The sequence below is a fragment of the Choloepus didactylus genome, chromosome 2 (assembly GCF_015220235.1).
Source record: "Choloepus didactylus isolate mChoDid1 chromosome 2, mChoDid1.pri, whole genome shotgun sequence".
NCBI lineage: Eukaryota > Metazoa > Chordata > Mammalia > Pilosa > Megalonychidae > Choloepus > Choloepus didactylus.
Genome location: NC_051308.1, coordinates 194,896,984 through 194,916,808, shown reverse-complemented (window position 1 = coordinate 194,916,808; position 19,825 = coordinate 194,896,984). Strand labels below are relative to the sequence as shown.

The window sequence follows — 19,825 nt, the reverse complement described above, 5'->3', positions numbered from 1 at the left end:
ATCTGTAGATGAGTTTGGGTAGAATTGACATCTTAATGACATTTAGCCTTCCTATCCATGAACATGGAATATTTTTCCATCTTTTAAGGTCCCCTTCTATTTCTTTTAGTAGAGTTATGTAGTTTTCTTTGTATAGGTCTTTTACATCTTTGGTTAAGTTTATTCCTAGGTACTTGATTTTTTTAGTTGCTATTGAAAATGGTATCTTTTTCTTGAGTGTCTCTTCAGTTTGTTCATTTCTAGCATATAGAAACATTACTGACTTATGTGCATTAACCTTGTATCCCGCTACTTTGCTAAATTTGTTTATTAGCTCTAGTAGCTGTATCGTCGATTTCTCAGGGTTTTCCAGATATAAGATCATATCATCTGCAAACAATGACAGTTTTACTTCTTCTTTTCCAATTTGGATGCCTTTTATTTTTTTGTCTGGCCGGATTGCCCTGGCTAGCACTTCCAGCACAATGTTGAATAACACTGGTGACAGCGGGCATCCTTGTCTTGTTCCTGATCTTAGAGGGAAGGCTTTCAGTCTCTCATCATTGAGTACTATGCTGGCTGTGGGTTTTTCATACATGCTCTTTAACATATTGAGGAAGTTTCCTTCAATTCCTACCTTTTGAAGTGTTTTTATCAAAAAGGGATGTTGGATTTTGTCAAATGCTTTTTCAGCATCTATTGAGATGATCAATTGATTTTTCCCTTTTGAATTTTTAATGTGTTGTAATACATTGATTGATTTTCTTATGTTGAACCATCCTTGCATGCCTGGAATGAACCCCACTTGGTCATGGTGTATGATTTTTTTTAATGTGTCTTTGGATTCGATTTGCAAGTATTTTGTTGAGGATTTTTGCATCTATATTTATTAGGGAGATTGGCCGCAAGTTTTCCTTTTTTGTAGCATCTTTGCCTGGTTTTGGTATTAGATTGATGTTAGCTTCATAAAATGAGTTACGTAGTGTTCCATTTTCTTCAATGTTTCGAAAGAGTTTGAGTAAGACTGGTGTCAGTTCTTTCTGGAAAGTTTGGTAGAATTCCCCTGTGAAGCCATCTGGCCCTGGGCATTTATTTGTGGGAAGATTTTTGATGACTGATTGGATCTCTTTGCTTGTGATGGGTTGACTGAGGTCTTCTATTTCTTCTCTGGTCAGTCTAGGTTGTTCATATGTTTCCAGGAAATTGTCCATTTCCTCTACATTATCCAGTTTGTTGCTATACAGTTGTTCACAGTATCCTCTTATAATTTTTTTAATTTCTTCAGGATCTGCAGTTATGTCACCTTTTTCATTCCTTATTTTGTTTATATGGGTCTTCTCTTTTTTTGATTTTGTGAGTCTAGCTAGGGGCTTGTCAATCTTGTTGATCTTCTCAAAGAACCAACTTTTGGTGATATTTATCCTCTCTCTTGTTTTTTTTGTTCTCCATGTCATTTATTTCCACTTTAATCCTTGTTATTTCTTTTCTTCTACTTGGTTTAGGATTGGTTTGCTGTTCATTTTCTAGCTTCTTCAGTTGATCCATTAGTTCTTTGATTTTGGCTCTTTCTTCCTTTTTAATATATGTGTTTAGTGCTATAAATTTCCCCCTCAGTACTGCTTTTGCTGCATCCCATAGGTTTTGGTATGTTGTGTTCTCATTTTCATTCGTCTCTATATATTTAGCAATTTCTCTTGCTATTTCTTCTTTAACCCACTGATTGTTTAGGAGTGTGTTGTTTAACCTCCAGGTATTTGTGAATTTTCTAAGTCTCTGATGGTTATTGACTTCTAATTGTATTCCATTGTGGTCAGAGAATGTGCTTTGAATAATTTCAATCTTTCTAAATTTACTGAGGCTTGTTTTATGTCCCAGCATATGATCTATTCTGGAGAAAGTTTCGTGAGCACTAGAAAAGTATGTGTATCCTGGTGATTTGGGATGTAATGTTCTGTATATGTCTGTTAAATCTAATTCATTTATCAGATTGTTTAGGTTTTCAATTTCCTTATTGGTCTTCTGTCTGGTTGATCTATCTATAGGAGAGAGTGATGTGTTGAAGTCTCCCACAATTATTGTGGAAACATCAATTGCTTCCTTTAGTTTTGCCAGTGTTTCTCTCATGTATTTTGTGGCACCTTGATTGGGTGCCACGGACATTTATGATTGTTATTTCTTCTTGTTGAATTGCCCCTTTTATTAGTATGTAGTGGCCTTCTTTGTCTCTCAAAACATCCCTGCATTTAAAGTCTATTTTATCTGAGATTAATATTGCTACACCTGCTTTCTTTTGGCTGTAGCTTGCATGAAATATTTTTTTCCATCCTTTCACTTTCAGTTTCTTTGTGTCCCTGTGTCTAAGATGAGTCTCTTGTATGCAACATATTGATGGTTCATTTTTTTTGATCCATTCTGCGAATCTATATCTTTTAATTGGGGAGTTTAATCCATTTACATTCAACGTTATAACCGTGAAGGCATTTCTTGAATCAGCCATCTCATCCTTTGGTTTATGTTTGTCATATATATTTTTCCTCTCTCTCTATTAATATCCTTTATTGTACCCATACCGAATCTCTTTAGTACTGAACCTTTCTCCAAGTCTCTCTGTCCTGTCTTTGTTTCTCTGTCTGTAGGGCTCCCTTTAGTATCTCCAGTAGGGCAGGTCTCTTGTCAGCAAATTCTCTCAGCATTTGTTTGTCTGTGAAAAATTTAAGCTCTCCCTCAAATTTGAAGGAGAGCTTTGCTGGATAAAGTATTCTTGGTTGGAAATTTTTCTCACTCAGAATTTTAAATATATCATGCCACTGCCTTCTCGCCTCCATGGTGGCTGCTGAGTAGTCACTACTTGGTCTTATGCTGTTTCCTTTGTATGTGGTGAATTGCTTTTCTCTTGCTGCTTTCAGAACTTGCTCCTTCTCTTCCGTGTTTGACAGTGTGATCAGAATATGTCTCGGAGTGGGTTTATTTGGATTTATTCTATTTGGAGTTCGCTGAGCATTTATGATTTGTGTATTTATGTTGTTTAGAAGATTTGGGAAGTTTTCCCCAACAATTTCTTTGAATACGCTTCCTAGACCTTTACCGTTTTCTTCCCCTTCTGGAACACCAATGAGTCTTATATTAGGACCTTTTATATTATCTATCATATCCCTGAGGTCCGTTTCGATTTTTTCAATTTTTTTCCCCATTCTTTCTTTTATGCTTTCATTTTCCATTCTGTCATCTTCCAGGTCACTGGTTCGTTGTTCAACTTCCTCTAGTCTTGTACTATGAGTGTCCAGAATCTTTTTAATTTGGTCAACAGTTTCTTTAATTTCCATAAGATCATCCATTTTTTTATTTAGTCTTGCAATGTCTTCTTTATGCTCTTCTAGGGTCTTCTTGATATCCTTTGTATTCCGTACCATGGTCTCATTGTTCATCTTTAGTTCTTTGAGTAGCTGCTCTAGGTGCTGTGTGTCTTCTGATCTTTTGATTTGGGTGCTTGGGCTTGGGTTATCCATATCGTCTGGTTTTTTCATATGCTTTATAATTTTCTGTTGTTTTTGGCCTATTGGCATTTGCTGAACTTGATAGGGTTCTTTTAGGTTGTGTAGACCAATTGAAGTCCTTATCTCTAATTTATCAGATCTACAGCTTTGTGGAGTACACTTTCTCTAACTAACCATCAGGTGGCATCCACGAGCCACCTGTTCTCCACAAGCCAGTTCTCCCCTGCTCAGCCTTTGTGGTGAGTGGGGGAGTGAGTCTTGTGGGGTCCAATTGGTGTACCAAGCTTGCGTGTATAGTTGGTGTTGCCCGCCCTGTATATGGGGCGTGTTTCTGGGCAGTCAGGGAGGGGGGGTGGTTCTAACAATCAAATCTCCCTGGTGATCCTGGAGTTTTAAAGCTGCTGCAATAGTCTAATCCTTCAGTTCAGTCCTGCCACAGTTTGTCTCTGCCACTGACCCACAAGTCCTTGGTATTGGCGTATGGCTCCTGTGACTTGCGAGTGGGTCCCTCTTCCAGGCCGTGCACCCCCTGGTCCTCTGCTGAGGGATGACTGTGCTATGTCACAGGTGAGTGCCGTCCCCCCACGGCGGTTCTGGGCTGCTGGGCTGTGTAGGGAGGCTCCCAGTCTGCTGAAATGATGGCTGAATGGGGCTTTGTTAATTCACACTGCTCCACCTTCCCAACTCTGGGACAATCAGCTGAGGTTGCAGGGAAGGCTAATGTCCACGCCCAGTTTTGTGGAGTGTGCCTATTATTTGAAGCACTTCCGTCACACTGGGTTGTGTGGGGCAGCTCCGGGCTGTGGGGCTGGTGATGGGCAGGAGTGTTTCCTGTCCACCAGGATGATGGCTGTGAGCGGACACCCCCCTTTTCTTGGGAAGTTGTGGTGTTTAGTGAAATTTCTCAGCCACTGGATTATTGCTTTTTGTCTCAGAGCTCTCTTAGTTCTGCTCTTGTCTTGACCTGCCCAAATTGCAAGTCTTTGAAGCTTTCTGTATTGGGCTTCTTAGAGTAATTGTTTTAGAAAAAGAAAAAAGGATTAAAAAAAAAAAAAAAAAAAAAGGGCCCTCCTCACAGATCTAATAGGTTATTGAAATGCTAAGAGAGAAAGCAATTAGGGCCATTAAGGAAAGGTCCACAGGGCAGAGAGATCAGCTTTTCTTCAGGATTTGCATACGAGCCTGAGGGCCTGAGCTCTGCCCTTCCCCTTTCTATGTTCACCAGAACTCCAAAAATCCTCCGCTTTTATTTTGGAGTTTTTTGTGCTGTTTTTTTCTATGTCTGTCTCCTCTCTGCTGGGCTGGCTGCTCTCAGATTCTCTGGTGTCTGGTCTCAGTCTATCTGTGGTTGGAGTTTGGATCAGTAGAATGAGTTTCCGATAAGGGCTGCCACTGCAGTTCTCCCTTCTCCTTCCCGGAGCTGACAGCCCCTCCTCCCACGGGACTGAGCCTGGCAGGGAGGGGCGCGGGTCCCCTGGCAGCAAAAACTTAACAGATTTCGCTGATCTCAGCAGTTCCACATTTTCATGAGTGTTGTATGAAGTATGCCCAAAGTCAGATTGCTCTGTGGTGTCCAGTCCACACAGTTCCTGGCTTTCTACCTACTTTGTTGGAGGAGTAACTAAAACATACAGCTCACCAGTCCACCATCTTGCCCCCGCCATTGTTTTATAAAGGAAATGATTTTTTTATTTTTTCTCACATATTTTTCATATATTAAATTCACTGCGATCTACTTCTGGCCTCTGTTTCATGGATCTATTTGTCTACCCCTATGCCAATAGCATACTCTTGATATTCTTGGCTAGCTTCAGACATTTATTTTTACATTTAACTTTAAGATCATTTTATCTAATTTTTAAAAACTATTGATAGTTCCAATTGGAATTATATTACATTTGAAAATTAATTTAAGGAGATTTTACATTTTAGGGATGCTGTCTTCCCATCCAAGTTGGTATCTTTCCCTTTTCAAAAATGTAGAGTTGTCTTCAATTACTCACTTTCCCTCAACTCTCATATCCAATCCAACTGCAAATTCTACCCCCAAAACTTATCCTAAATCTGTCTACTTTGCTTCACACCCACTCTAACCTGGCACAAGCCACTATCATCTCTGGCTAATCTACCATAACAGCCTAATCACTGGGCTCCCTCTCTTTACCCTAGAATGATCTTTTTAAAGCATAAATCACATCAAATCATTTACTACCTTTAAAACCTTTCCTGTGCTTTCTCACTACACTTAAAATCCACAGTCCTTACCATGGACCATATCCATGAACTCTCTCCTACCACTTTCACCCTCACTGACGTCATTCCAGCCACTCTTCCCTTCCTTTCTGCTCCTCAAGAGCTCATTCCCCCTAGAGAGGTTTTGTACTATTTCTTGGATGCTATTCCCTCAGACTTTCTACATGGCTGGCTCCTGCTGATGTGAGCTTAAATGCCACTACTTCAAAGAGACTTTCCCTGACCATCCAGAATAATGTACTCTCTTATCACATCACCTTCTTTTTACAGCACTAACGTCTACCAGTTATTATATTATTTATATACTTAACTGTCTGATTCTACCACAAGCATGTAATCTCCAAGACAGCAGGACTTTGTATGCTTTGTTCGATATTCCCAGAACCTAGAATAGCATCTGGCACATACGAGGCAATCAACAGATGTTTGCTTTTGTTCAGATTTTTTTTTTCATTTTTCAGTAATATCAATTCCTTTCTGTACCTTTGTTACTAAATTTATTCCTTAGTATTTTATAATTTGTGTCACTGTCATTATGGTACTATCCATCCCCCTTCCTTCTACCAGGTTATTTCTATGACAAAGAAAAGCTACTGATTTTTGTACATTTCTCTTGTATTTAGTCATCTTACCAAAATCTCTTATTAATCCTAGTCACTGTTCCTAGTGTTTTCTAGGTGTACAATCATATATCATTGGCAAAAAGGGATAATTTTACCTCTTTTCCAATATCTACACTCATTATTTCATTTCATTATTGCATTCTCTAAAATCTCCAAAACAATGCGCAATATTGATAGTGAACATCTCTGTAACTTTCCTGATTTTAACATATTTAAGCAATTTACTGTTTAAAATGACATTTGATTTTTTTCTTTTTTTTATAAGTAGTCTTTATCATTAACTTCCTTCTATTTCTAGTTTACTTAAGAGGCTTTTTTAAGATATAACATGTCTTTTCAGCATCCACTCATTTCTTCTGCTTTGTTAATTCAGTAACTCATGTTAAAAGATTTCCTAATATTAAACCATTTTTATATCCTTGAAATAAACCCTGCATGGTTTATTCCATTTGCTTCCATTTTATTTAGATTTTTGCATCTACATAAGTAAGATTGATCTATAATTGGATTGAGTTCTTTTATTATTATTTTCTTCATTAGATAATAAAGATTTAGAACAAGAATTAGAGTTATAATGGCTTACTAAATTTAAGAATCCAATTAACAATAAGAGATTACAAAATGCTTGTCAAAAGGAGCCTGAAATACTCCACTAGAATAAATTCTCTTTTATCCAAAATATTAGATCAAGAATAAAATGCCTAATGAATGAGTCACGTAAACCAGCAACCCCTTTGCAATTATAAGGAACTGCCAATGTATGCTACTAACACCACCAGACATCTCAAAGAGGAAAAAGATTAAGGTAATTTGAGAGCTCTTAAAATTCAGGGATCTCTTTTAGATGTCAAATACTGCTAAAAAGTAATTCTATGTCAATCACAAAAAGGGCTCTGCGTAAGGTAACTTGACTATAATGAACTAAGGATGATATGGCTAAAGTTTTCCCACTTAGAGTTAAGAGACATTATCTAAAGAATTATTTCCTATTAAGAGAATGCTAAGAATATGACTACTTAGGAAAAGAGAGAGCCAGACAACAATCAACTTCGATTTCATTGTGTCAGTTTCAAGAATAAATTATATTCATATACTAGAATTTTAATTACTAGATAAAGCAAAACATGTTTTGAAACTTCAAGAGATATCAAGCTGTTTTTAAAAAAATCTTTGAGAATTAAACTATACTAGAAATTATTTCTCGGTTTCTTACAATAACTAAGAAAATGAAAACCACAAAAAAAAATCTCTGTCCTACTGTAATAAGAAATCTCCCTGCAGTGCACTGATCCACTGGTCAAGGCATGAAACATACTGATTAAGAATGTTACTTTGTAAACATGGGTCTTACAAAGTTTTGAATTTCAGGTGGTTTGTACCAGCTTGTCACTACTGTTTATTAATAACAGTAAGACTGATGCTTTCGGTTGGCTCTGCTGTTGAGGTTCATCTTGCAGTAGGAATAGTGTACATGACTAGCAAAATATTAAAAAATTAAGCTGGACCTCCATTTTGGGTTCTCTGGTTTCAGAGTGTTCCGCGACACTGGTGGTTCCCATCCTGTCATGGCCCTTACAGAAGAAAAGGAGCCCACATCTGGCCTTTCCCAATACCTTGCTGTGAGGCAGCTTTGGCTGTGATACATGTTTTTTTACTCACTGATGTTCCCATATTATATCCTTTTCCTATAAAAATACTGTAGATTTGTAGCCATTACCATTTAGGACCCTATGAGCCTTCTTTAGCAGTTGAACCCTATTTTACTGCCACTATTCCAGCATTACTATTGGCAGTTCTTTTGTATCCTTCCACAACATACTCTAGGTATATTACTCTTAAAATTTTACAATGTAATATTACATCATTCACAATGCTTGACACCTGGATATTTTTTTAAAATTGACTATGTCTTACTTTAATTAAAATAAAAGAAACAACAACAATAAAAATTCATCCTCTCGCCATTTTGCTCTGAAGTTACCACACCATCACTACCACCTTCAGAATTTACTCATCACTAGTCTAAAAAGTGAAGAATACTGTAAGACCATACACCAAAAAAAAAAAAGCTCAGATCTTCTCTTCAGGTCATTTAGATTGATATTTAGGAAATTTAGATAACTAATTCTCATAGTTGCCCAATCAGAAATTGCTTGGGGGGAGGGGAGATCAATCAATAATTTAAAGGAAAGAGAACAGTCTTCTAAGACAAAGATTAAAACAAAATGTACCAAGAAAAGAACCTTAACTTACAGTAAAATAATAGTGAAAACTCGAGCCTCACATATTAAAGATATGACAGAGATACTTCTATAGTACATAAAAGGAGAATAATTAAGTATGACAATTAAAAATTCTAAAATACATCAATGTCTATAAGTCTATGAAATTTTACTTTCATGTCCATAAATCAAAAACTACCCTACTGCTTTTTGTCTGACAAAGACAACTATTTTGTCACACATATTATGATAAATATTATACGTCAGAGCAAGAAAAAGCATGACTTTTTTGAAAATTAGGTACTTTTTTTTTCTCTTCCATTTACCTTAGCCCAGTAGCGAAAAGCTAATACCAAGGGAGTAAAGACAGGTTCCATTTTGCCAAGAGCAGCAAGTAAATCCGTAGTGAGGCATGCCATATCATTTCCTGCACTCACTCTACAAAGCAAACCACTGTGAATGAAAAGGAAACAAATTTTGATGTATTAATACCTTAAAAAGCAGAATATTTCAAATCCTGTGGCTATTCTTTATTTAGGTCTTTATTAAGGCCTAAAAAATCATAATAAAACAAATGTTTTAATAAATTTTGAGCTAAACTGGATACTATGTATCATTTCCATCACTAAAGAGCCATAAAAACTAAAGAAAGAAGTTTTTAATGTTCATTTGTACCTCAGAAATAAAATTCAACTTTATTTACTACTTAAGTTCATGAGAAATTAACCTCAAAAGCAATACTAAGATTCACTAAAATATGATTTAGATGAAAGGACACTGCTCTCTTCAATGCAAAAAAATATAACACATCTTCCTAGTTTATTCTTTTTGTTTTGCAAATGATAAAACTAAAAATGATATACTGAACTGACTAGATATACTTCTTGATTAATATTTCCTATCAAAGCTTTCATGACTTGATTGATATGTTATTTTCAGAAAAGAGATCAGAATGGATTTACATGTTAGCACACATGTTATGCTTAATGCAAGTGGAAACAGGAGCTACCTTAAATGAAGTGACAGAATCATAGTGGAGATATTTTGGGATGAGACAGAAGAATGTACTTAGGACTGCCACACAGAGGCAATCTGACACTATGTGGTAGAAAAAACAGTGGGTATCAGAATACTTGTGTTCCAATTCTGATATTCCCCTAAATGACATGAATTTGGATGAATTGTTTAAATCCTCCAAGCTTCAGTTTTCTAGTTTACAAAATAACAAACTAGATCTCCATAGATTCAGCTTTGATTAATAAAATACAGTAAACTTAAAATGTAAGAAATATAGTAAGTTAATAATCAATAAAAGAAACACTGTATCATTTCTGTTTTGTTTCCATGTGTTCCACATTGATATGAAATAGATTTATTTAATTTCTTTCCCAAAGGCACTTTGCTCTCTAAGTCCTATAAACATCTGGTTGAAAAGGCAAGATCAATTGTCAATGATTTAATTTCAGTGAACTAAAAACTCGAATCTCATACATTGTAAGCTCCTTGAGAAAAGGGGCTATTTCTTATTTATGTTTGGATATGTCTGGATCCCTAGAGCCAAACAGAACCTAACATACAGAAACTGTTCAATATTTTTGGGTAAGTGAATGAAGTTAACAGAAAAATTCAGTTTTGCTAGAGTGTTATATTTTCTATTGTCTGGTAATTCTTTTTCTTGTTCAAATGTTTTAGGTAAGCCAGCTATTTTTAATCATTAGAAACAAGTTTAGTCTTATCAACACAAAAAGAAATGTAGAATAAAAATTTTCTCTCTTGGAGATGTTCTCAACATATTTGGTTAATTGGTGTTTTTAACACTTTATTTACTCTTCAATATTACCAACCTTTTCTGATCCTTGCACACCACAACAGGAACTTTAGCATGAAAATCAGATTCCACATCTACATATAATACTAATAGGGAAAAAAAAATAAAAACAAGTAAACTAATGTCAACATCTCTCAAATTTTTAGTCTCTGATAAACACTGTTCCCTTCTAAAATTCCTCTCACTGCTTCTGTATAATAGTCCACTCTTTTCCTTATAAGCATTAACCCAAAAGAATCTCTTAACTCTCTTGATATCATCTGCTTTATATCACAAGCCATAGGTACAGCCCCAAATACTGTCTGAAAATTATAATCACCTTAAGAAGAAAGGTCTTAACCTCACTAAAGGTTTGACTATTTCCCAGTAAGTATATAATCTAGTCAACATTGTTGAGCCTTCCCATTTACTTCACCATGTACTTCAGAGGGCTATTTCCACAGAGTCATGAAATGAAGACCCACAATATTTAGACACGTTAGTTCTTTAAATTATCCACGCAAATAGAAGGCTAACTCTGCTGGCCTTGTGTCCTATTAATATATGAAGAGTCTGCTTAATCAAAGCTCCTAAGGAAGAACTAACAGGGCAAAGCAACCTCCCCTCTGAAGTATTTCTCTATACCTCCAAGATAAGCCCCATAACCTAAATGTCCAATCAAAATAAATTCAGATATAGTAACATTATTTCATTTGAAGTTCAAAGAGTATGTCTTGGTAGTACTAATTGAAATGATTAATTTATTCCAAACACGTGCTGATGCTCTATTGTGTTGTGCACAGGATATATCACAATGAATAAGACAAAAAGAGCATAATGAGGGTTTTAGAACACACATAAAAAAATAAATCCTGAAGATGAAGGTCTCTTGAGGGTACAATGAGGGAATAAAGAAGGGAACAGTCACCTTTACAATGAGACTGTTTTGTAAACATTTTGTAAAGAATGTTATGTGACTTAAGATGATCTACTCATATATTTTCACAGAAGACATTTTTAAAATATTTATGCTAAGGTGACACTATCCAGTAAGTCTGAAGTATATGTCTACCACCTATCAGTAATACTGCTATAGAAATTTTGCACAATTAGAAACAAGTATTTATTAAGAAAGAAAACTATATTAAAATATCTTTACAGGACATAAAGTAGACTAAGTTCATTCCTTATAAACTAATTTCTCAGAAAAATGCCAAGAAGGTGCTGATCAATAACAGGACTGGTGGGGCAAACAGAGTATAAAAAGAAGTATAAAATTGAAATAAGAGCCAATGAGAGAATAAGGCTAAGGCTAAACAGCTATCTTTTCAAAGCCAAATGCAAATATTTTTGCCAGGTACTTCTGATGCATAAAATTTAAGTTAAGATGATAACAGTAATAATAATAGCAGCAGTAATAATTTCTTAGGAGTTTACTATAAGCCAGGAAGTTTTCCAAGCTACAGCTTAACCCATTTCTCCTCACAACAACCTTCTCGTGAGAGAGAGAAAGAGTATACTATTGCCATTTTACAAATGAGAAAACTAAAGCATATACACTTAAATAACTAACCCAAGGACACACAGTCATAAGTGGCAAAACTAGAATCTGAGCCCAGAAAGTCTGGTTCCAGAACCTGAACTCTTAAGCATTTACTTTATAATTAAAGGAAAACAGTCTCCTTTAAAGCAGAAGCATCTAGTAAATAAAAACCAAGAAAATAACCTTTCAAAATTATATGAACTACAGGCTGGTTTGAGACAGCTGTAAGTTTTTTAAAAATTTTATTTGAAAAGTATTTTTAACTATATCAATGTCCTTTCTGCATCAAAAGCAATACAGATAAGACAAGGCACATACAAAACTTACTAGGTATGATTTGGTTTATGTAACAAAAATTATTAAATGAGGTATCATTGTTTAATGTGGGAAAATAAAGATATTTCTCAGTGCATGTACACATTTTCTTTCTTCCGATTCTCTCCCTATGTCTTCCTTCATCAATCACCTCCTAATGGTTACAGGTTTTCTGTTTTCTTTAAAAAAAAAAAAAAAGAAGAAGTACTTACAATATTCAAAGCTAACATTTTCAGAATTACCCAATAGGCAGCATTTTTTTTTTACATATCAATTTTACATGGTATTTTTGACCTAACCAACATGATAATTACCTTTTCTAGTAGTATATCTATCAAATAAATACATATCATGTATCTATCTCTACCCAAATATTATATGACTCAAATATGCTAGGATTTTTAACTTGATTAGCCATGTAAATGGCATGATGCAAGTACCTTTAGAGGATCTACTTAAGAAAGAAAAATTTTTTAAAAAAGAAACTCACCATTTTTTTTTAAAATCCCAAGCACTTGGATCAGAAGATCTGGATGATTCATCTAAAAGAGTTTCAAATTAAATCAGTATACTAATTTCAAAATTCAAATAGCAGAACTTTAGAGTGAACTCAGTTTCATTAAAGAATAATATTTAAGGAAAATCATGCTCTGTATCTTAAAATATTGAAAATAGAAAACATAGTTCATATTAACAAGTTATATTTAAGTCTTGTTCATGGAAGCAGGAACTAATAAATGATGTAGTGCTCTTATTCCAGCAATACTCCTAGAATTAATGACTTCTTAGAGTGAGAAAAGGTTCTGCAATTTCACAGCAAAACAAACAGGAAAGAAATCAGTTTGCCAAAGATTGTTAAAGAGAACCTGTTAAGATAAGGAATACAAACAACTTTTATGGATATGAGGAACTAGCAGTTTGGCCAAAAGCCTAAGAATAAATACTATTTTACACAAGCTTGCCAAATGTCAATGTGTACTTTGCAATTTAAAATATGTAATTATCAAATATGTAATAATACAAAATAATCATATATGTAATAATACATAGTAATATATATGTAATAATCACACTGTAAAGTAAATAATATAAGTAAATAACATTAAGTATAAATATGTAAGTAAATAACATAACTAAATGTGATAATAATCATACTGTATCAGGTGAGAAATTAAAACACGAAATTTTTACTCAAATCAAACCTCTTTGAGCATAAACTTATTCAAAATAATTAAAAATCCATAAAATATTGACTGATTATTTTAAATATCTTATATATCAATAAATAAGCAATATTAACAGTTTATACAATATTGGTACTGTTGTAATGATACCAGCTAGTAATTATTTAAAATACACATCATGTACCAGGCACTATATTAAAACAGCTGATATATATCATCTTCTTCAATATAAAAGTTATCCCTGTTTTAGAAATGAGGAAACCAAGATCAAGTAACTTGTTCAGTGTAGACAGGATGTGAATTCAGAAGTGTCCGATTTCAAAGTTCTTTCACTTTCTAAACTGCACTAACTATAATATATAATAATATACATCTATAACTATAATAAGTCTATAAGCAATAACTGTTCAATATGCTAAAATAAAAACAGTTTTGCTTTTCTTTTGACTGTCTTCCCCTTTACTTCCTTTTTTTTTCTGTCACTTATTTCTTCTCCCCGGCCTATGTCTTAAGCCTACTAGTAGTTTCCAAAAGCACTGTTCAGTCATGATGCTACCACTCTACAAACCAGTTTTGAAGTCCCCTACCTTTCTCTAAGGAGATAATCATTAAAACATATTAAGTACTAGTGAAGAACCACACAGAAAAGGTTCCAATTACTTACCTTAGAAGGAAATTTTATATCTATATTAACATCACTAGTTTTCAGAGCAAACTTAGTTAGGGATGAACCATACAACCTAAGTGAACACTCTGGAAAAAAGAAAAAATATCAAAGCATAAGATAGCAAGCAAAAACAGGATCCTTAAAAACAGTGGTATGAAGATTGTATATATTTCAATTCTTTGTCTCCCACTTCTAGTGCAACAATTACAGAAGAATAACACCCTTTCTGACTGATCTTTAAAATAATAAAAATGTTTCTGTCTTGTGTGCAGGAGCAGGGAAGGGAGAGAGAAGTTATTCATAAAAATTCAGTGTTTCAACAAAATTTTAGTAATATTTGATCTAGGAATGACTGAGAGTATGTTTAGTATTCAATATGTAAAAGTAAAGTATGTACTAATCTAACTATAGCTACTGTCACAAACTACATTTATTTTTAGATAATAAGAGATAGCACTTGGAGTGAGGAAGAAATCACAGACATCCAATGCCAATGCTTTGTAAAACTACAAAATGAAGCCAAGTCACTTGATATTGCACAACTAAAACTCAAAAAACTCTGTGGCTCTCAAGAGATTATGATACAACATAAATAACACCAATAACATACTACCCACATCTGCATTAGACTATGAAATGTGTTATTTCAAAAACATAATAGGACAAATTTTAAAAACATCTCATGATAGAGCAAGTTGACAATAATATGATTGGAACTGATCAGGTAAGTGGTTTAGTTTCTTAGAAAGTATACGTTCACACTCAGTTGTACGTATAAAAATCTACTTTTCAGTTATCTCAGAATGTTTGAAAATCACCCATCATTAAAATTGTAAAATTTTATTTCTATTCTTTTAACAATAGTGAATTATTTCACACATAATTTAGATTACTATTCAATGTATTTTAGGTAGAAAATCACATTACAGTAAAAACAAAGAGAAATGAACATTTATTCCATTTTAAAAATTTCAATCTTTCATTCCTATAAATCTCATAATAGAGCTATACAAAACTATAATTTACCAACTGTGGTAAGAAAGAAGTGTTATTTAAGATACATTTACTTAAACCCTATATTGAAGCAAACAATAATAATAATAATAATGGGGTTAAGCAAATAATCTACACATGTCTAAAACAAATCTGGCCTGATTCCCCCTTGCATCAAAAAGTAAACTTTCTGTGAAGACAGAGTAAAAAGAAATAGAAGTGCAAATTCTATTTCCACAGTCCAAAGTTAAAGTAAATTACTTTCTCTCTAACATCAGACAATAGGAATTTAATTAATACTGACTTGTTGGAATGTTTATACTTAAGATAATGTAACTAAAAAGTCCATTCAAAAATCAATGATATTAAAAATAAGAAATCAATGATACTGAAAAACTAAAATATGTGGCCACTAAGAAATTATCCTATATCTGGCATTTTAAGTATCTTTCTTATTATCAAAATTACGCTATGCCATAATTCTCAATTTTCTTTTGAAACATTTTCCCCAAAAATACATTTTCACATCATCTATAAAACAATTAAATTCATCTACTTTTAAGATAGAGAAAAAAGAGAAAGAAAAATATTAAGAAAATTAATCTAAATTCAAGAGGAAGCAAAGGAAAGAGTTTTCGTGAATTTAAAAATTAAATATAAAATATATTTGTACCTGGTAAAAATGTTGTTATAACCTTTGACATTTCGTCCACAATTTCCTGACGAACTCTGAGGTCATCATCTGTTATTCCTTGTTCTTTTGCTAATTCAATAACTGCAACACTTAAAGCAGCCAAGTGGGCAGGGGAAGGAGGTGGTAGAGAACGAAGCTCACTTTCTTCCTGTTTTTCCTATTAGTGTAATATTTAACAACAGCAGAAAGGTTTCTATTTTACTGACCTTATATTTAGGGGGGAAGAACAAAAATATATTAACTATACAAATATTCACTGAGCACCTTCTAAGTGTCATACATAAGACACTGTGAATCAGGAAATGAAAAAAAAGAGACCTAGAATCCTGCCTTTACAAGCAGAATTAGAAGAATTGGAGGTGCTGTGGGGAAGGTTACTATTAAATACACAAGGAATAAAATTTGTCCTAATGTATTGTCTACATAAATTCTGAAATGCTATATCAAGGACAAGATAGCCTAAGTACAAAAATTAGCTAACAAAGATTGTCTCAGATATAATAGAAGGTCTTAAATTTTCTCTGATCAGCATATGCAGTATCAGGTTTACATGGTCACAGGAAAACATCAGAGGCTCCAACACCACATCTGATAAGATTTCCTACCATTTACAACTGATTTCTCTCTTATTTTATCCAACACTACGCAAAAGTTTCAAAGCCAATTTAAACTAAGAAGCTAAACAGGGACTATATTATATGCAAACAATGAAACTTTAAATAAAATTAGTTTTTTTTATTAAAAAAAACATGCTAATTACAAAAACTACACAAAACACAGGAAAATACAAAGAAGAAAACAACCCATGATCTCATGTTCCACATTAGCTTCATTTTTTTAATCCATATTTATTGAGATATATTCACATACAATGCAGTCATACAAAACAAAGCACACATTCAATTGTTTACCATACATTTATATAGTTGTGCATTCATCACCAAAATTAATTTTTGACATTTTCATTACCACAAACACAAAAACAATAAGAATAAAAATTAAAGTGAAAAAAGAACAATTAAAGTAAAAAAGAACACTGGGTGCCTTTTTTTTTTAATTCCCCCATTTTTCTACTCATCCATCCATAAACAAGACAAAGGAGAGCATGGTCCATATGGCTTTCCCAATCACACTGTCACCCCTCATAAGCTACATTTTTATACAGTCGTCTTCCAGATTCATGGGTTCTGGGTTGTAGTTTGATAGTTTCAGGTACTTACTTCTAGCTATTCCAATTCATTAGAACCTAAAAAGGGTTGTCTATATTGTGCATAAGAGTGCCCACCAGTGACCTCTTGGCTCCTTTTGGAATCTCTCTGCCACTGAAGCTTATTTCCTTTCACATCCCCCTTTTGGTCAAGAAGATGTCCTCCATCCCACAGTGCTGGGTCTAGATTCCTCCCCAGGAGTCATATTCCACATTGCCAGTGGGATTCACTCCCCTGGGTGTCAGATCCCACGTAGAGGGGAGGGCAGCAATTTTGCCTGCCAAGTTGGCTTAGCTAGAGAGAGAGGGCCACATCTGAGCAACAAAGAGGCATTTGTCAGATCTATAGCTTTGTGGTGTACACTTTCTCTAACTAACCAGCAGATGGCATCTGCGAGTCACCTATTCCCCTCAAGTCAGTTCTCCCCAACTTTGTCTTTGTGGTGTGTGGGGGTCTGATTCTTGTGGGGTCCAATTGGTACACCAAGTTTGGGTGTGTTTTTGGTGCTGTCCGCCCTGAATGTGGGCCATGTGTCTGAGCAGTTAGGGAGGGAGAGCAGCTTTAAAAATCAAACCTCCCAGGTGTTCCTGGAGATTTAAGGCTGTTGCAAGAGTCCAAACCTTCAGTTCAGTCTCGCCACAGATTGTCTCTGCTGCTGATCCACAAGTCCTTGGTACTGGCATATGGTCCCTGGGATTTCCGAGTGGGTCCCTCTTCCAAGCCGTACCCTTCTAGGGCCTCTGCCGAGGGAAGGCTGTGCTATGTCACAAGAGCGCGCCATCCCTCAAGGGAAGTTCTAGGCCGCCAGGCTGTGTAGGTGCGTTCCCAGCCTGCTGTAAGGATGGCTGTATGGGGCGTGTTAATTTCTCCCTTTTCGCACAGCTCCATCTTTCCAGCTCCAGAACAATCAGCTGTGGGTGCGCGAAAGGCTACTGTCCAAGCCCAATATTGTGGCGTGTGCAGGTGATGCTGGAAACACTTCCTGTCACACCAGGTTTTTTTTTTTTTCGGCGAGGCTCTGGGCTGTGGCACTGGCGCCCGGCAGGAGCATTCCCAGCCCGCTGCGAAGATGGCTGCAAGGGGCGTGGTTATTTTCCCCTTTTGGCTCACCTCTGCCTTCCTCCCTCCGAGACTATTAGCAGCATGTGCACGAAAGGCTATATTCCATGCCAGATACTGAGGCGTACTCACAGCCTGTTCCTTACGCACCTCACTGTGTAGTTCTCACTGCCATATCTGCAGCCACTTTTGGGTTTTTTAAAAAAGAACTAGTCCACCTCCAAATGCCAACCCACAGTTCCCCCACACCGCAGCGTGGCTGTCAGATATTCAGCAGGCTCACTCACTCGTTCCAGAATGCAGACTCCCGGCTTCACCAAGTGCACGGTCCCTGTGGATTTGGCAGACCCCATCCAACTGGTGCATCGCTGGAACTGGTGTTCTGGGTCACTTTCTGGCTACCATCTAGTACTTTCCACAGAGGAGTTTTTTTGCCCTGTCTCTCCTAGCCACCATCTTAGGTTCTCTCTAGTGTCATTTTTTTTTTTTAACACAAATGAGACCACACCATTTCTTGCATTTAGTATTATAACACAGGCATTTTCTACCACCACTTTTCAGTCAAGAAACAATCTCATCTTTTGAGACATGGTGCTCCTATCAGATATAATAATCAAAAGTAGTTGATCCTCCACCATAATTACCTGGAACTTTGAATAAGAAGTGAGCCCTGGTAGGATTATATAGGTTAATGTGAAACAGCGACATATCCCAAAGTAATTTGGTCAGAGAATAAAAATATATATGCAGGGCCCTCTTAGGAGCTGGGGGAAAATGCGGAAACATTAGACTTCCTCACCTGGATTGCTGCTGATGTTCTCACAAACATTGAGGACTGACGGTTTGGTATGCAGAGCCCTCTATCATGGGGCGTGCCCTTATGAAGCTTGTTACTGCAAAGGAGAGACTAAACCTGCTTATAGTTGTGCCTAAGGGTCTCCCCCTGAGTACCTCTTTGTTGCTCAGATGTGGCCTTCTCTCTCTAGCTAAGCCAACTTGGCAGGTGAACTCACTGCCCTCCCCTCTATGTGGGACCTGACTCCCAGAGGTGTAAATATCCCTGGCAATGCGGGATATGACTCCCAGGGATGAATCTGGACCCAGCATCGTGGGATTGAGAACATCTTCTTGATCAAAAGGGGGATGTGAAATGAAATGAAATAAAGTTTCACTGGCTGACAGATTTCAAATGAAGTCGAGGTTACTGTGATGGAAGTTTTTATGCACCATATAGATAACCCTTTTTAGATTTTATGTGTTGGAATAGCTAGAAGTAAATACCTGAAACTATCAAACTCCAACCTAGTAGTCTGGACTCCTGAAGATGACTGTATAACAATGTAGCTTACAAGGGGGGACAGTGTGATTGTTAAAGCCTTGTGGATCCCACTCCCTTTATCCACCATATGGATGGATGAGTAGAAAAATGGGGACAAAAACTAAATGAAAAATAGGGTGGGATGGGGAGGGATGATTCGGGTGTTCTTTTTTACTTTTATTTTTTATTCTTGTTCTTATTCTTTCTGCTGGAAGGAAAATGTTCAAAAATAGATTGGGGTGATGAATGCACAACTATATGATGGTACTGTGAAGAGTTGACTGCACATCATGGATGATTGTATGGTATGTGAATATATCTCAATAAAACTGAATTTAATAATAAAAAAAAATTAGCTGATCCTCTCCCAAATAGTTACACAAGGACTTTGGTTCACTCCTAATTTCCCTCATTGTTACCACACTCAGGCTTAGCATAAGTAAAGCTTACCTAAGGCATAGAATTA

General features: G+C 35.6%; 1 protein-coding gene across 6 annotated transcripts in view; it reads right to left on the bottom strand.

The window, feature by feature from the left end:
- Positions 1 to 19,825, bottom strand: part of TUT4 (terminal uridylyl transferase 4) — a 154,799-nt gene that overhangs the window by 50,178 nt on the left and 84,796 nt on the right. For all 6 annotated transcript variants that reach the window (XM_037827221.1, XM_037827222.1, XM_037827223.1 and 3 more), the window contains exons 5-9: positions 15,754 to 15,931; positions 14,085 to 14,173; positions 12,727 to 12,778; positions 10,416 to 10,485; positions 8,898 to 9,024 (exon numbers count right to left, since the gene is read on the bottom strand). In XM_037827221.1, the coding sequence (XP_037683149.1) occupies positions 8,898 to 9,024; positions 10,416 to 10,485; positions 12,727 to 12,778; positions 14,085 to 14,173; positions 15,754 to 15,931 (516 nt within the window). The remainder of the gene's footprint in view (positions 1 to 8,897; positions 9,025 to 10,415; positions 10,486 to 12,726; positions 12,779 to 14,084; positions 14,174 to 15,753; positions 15,932 to 19,825) is intronic.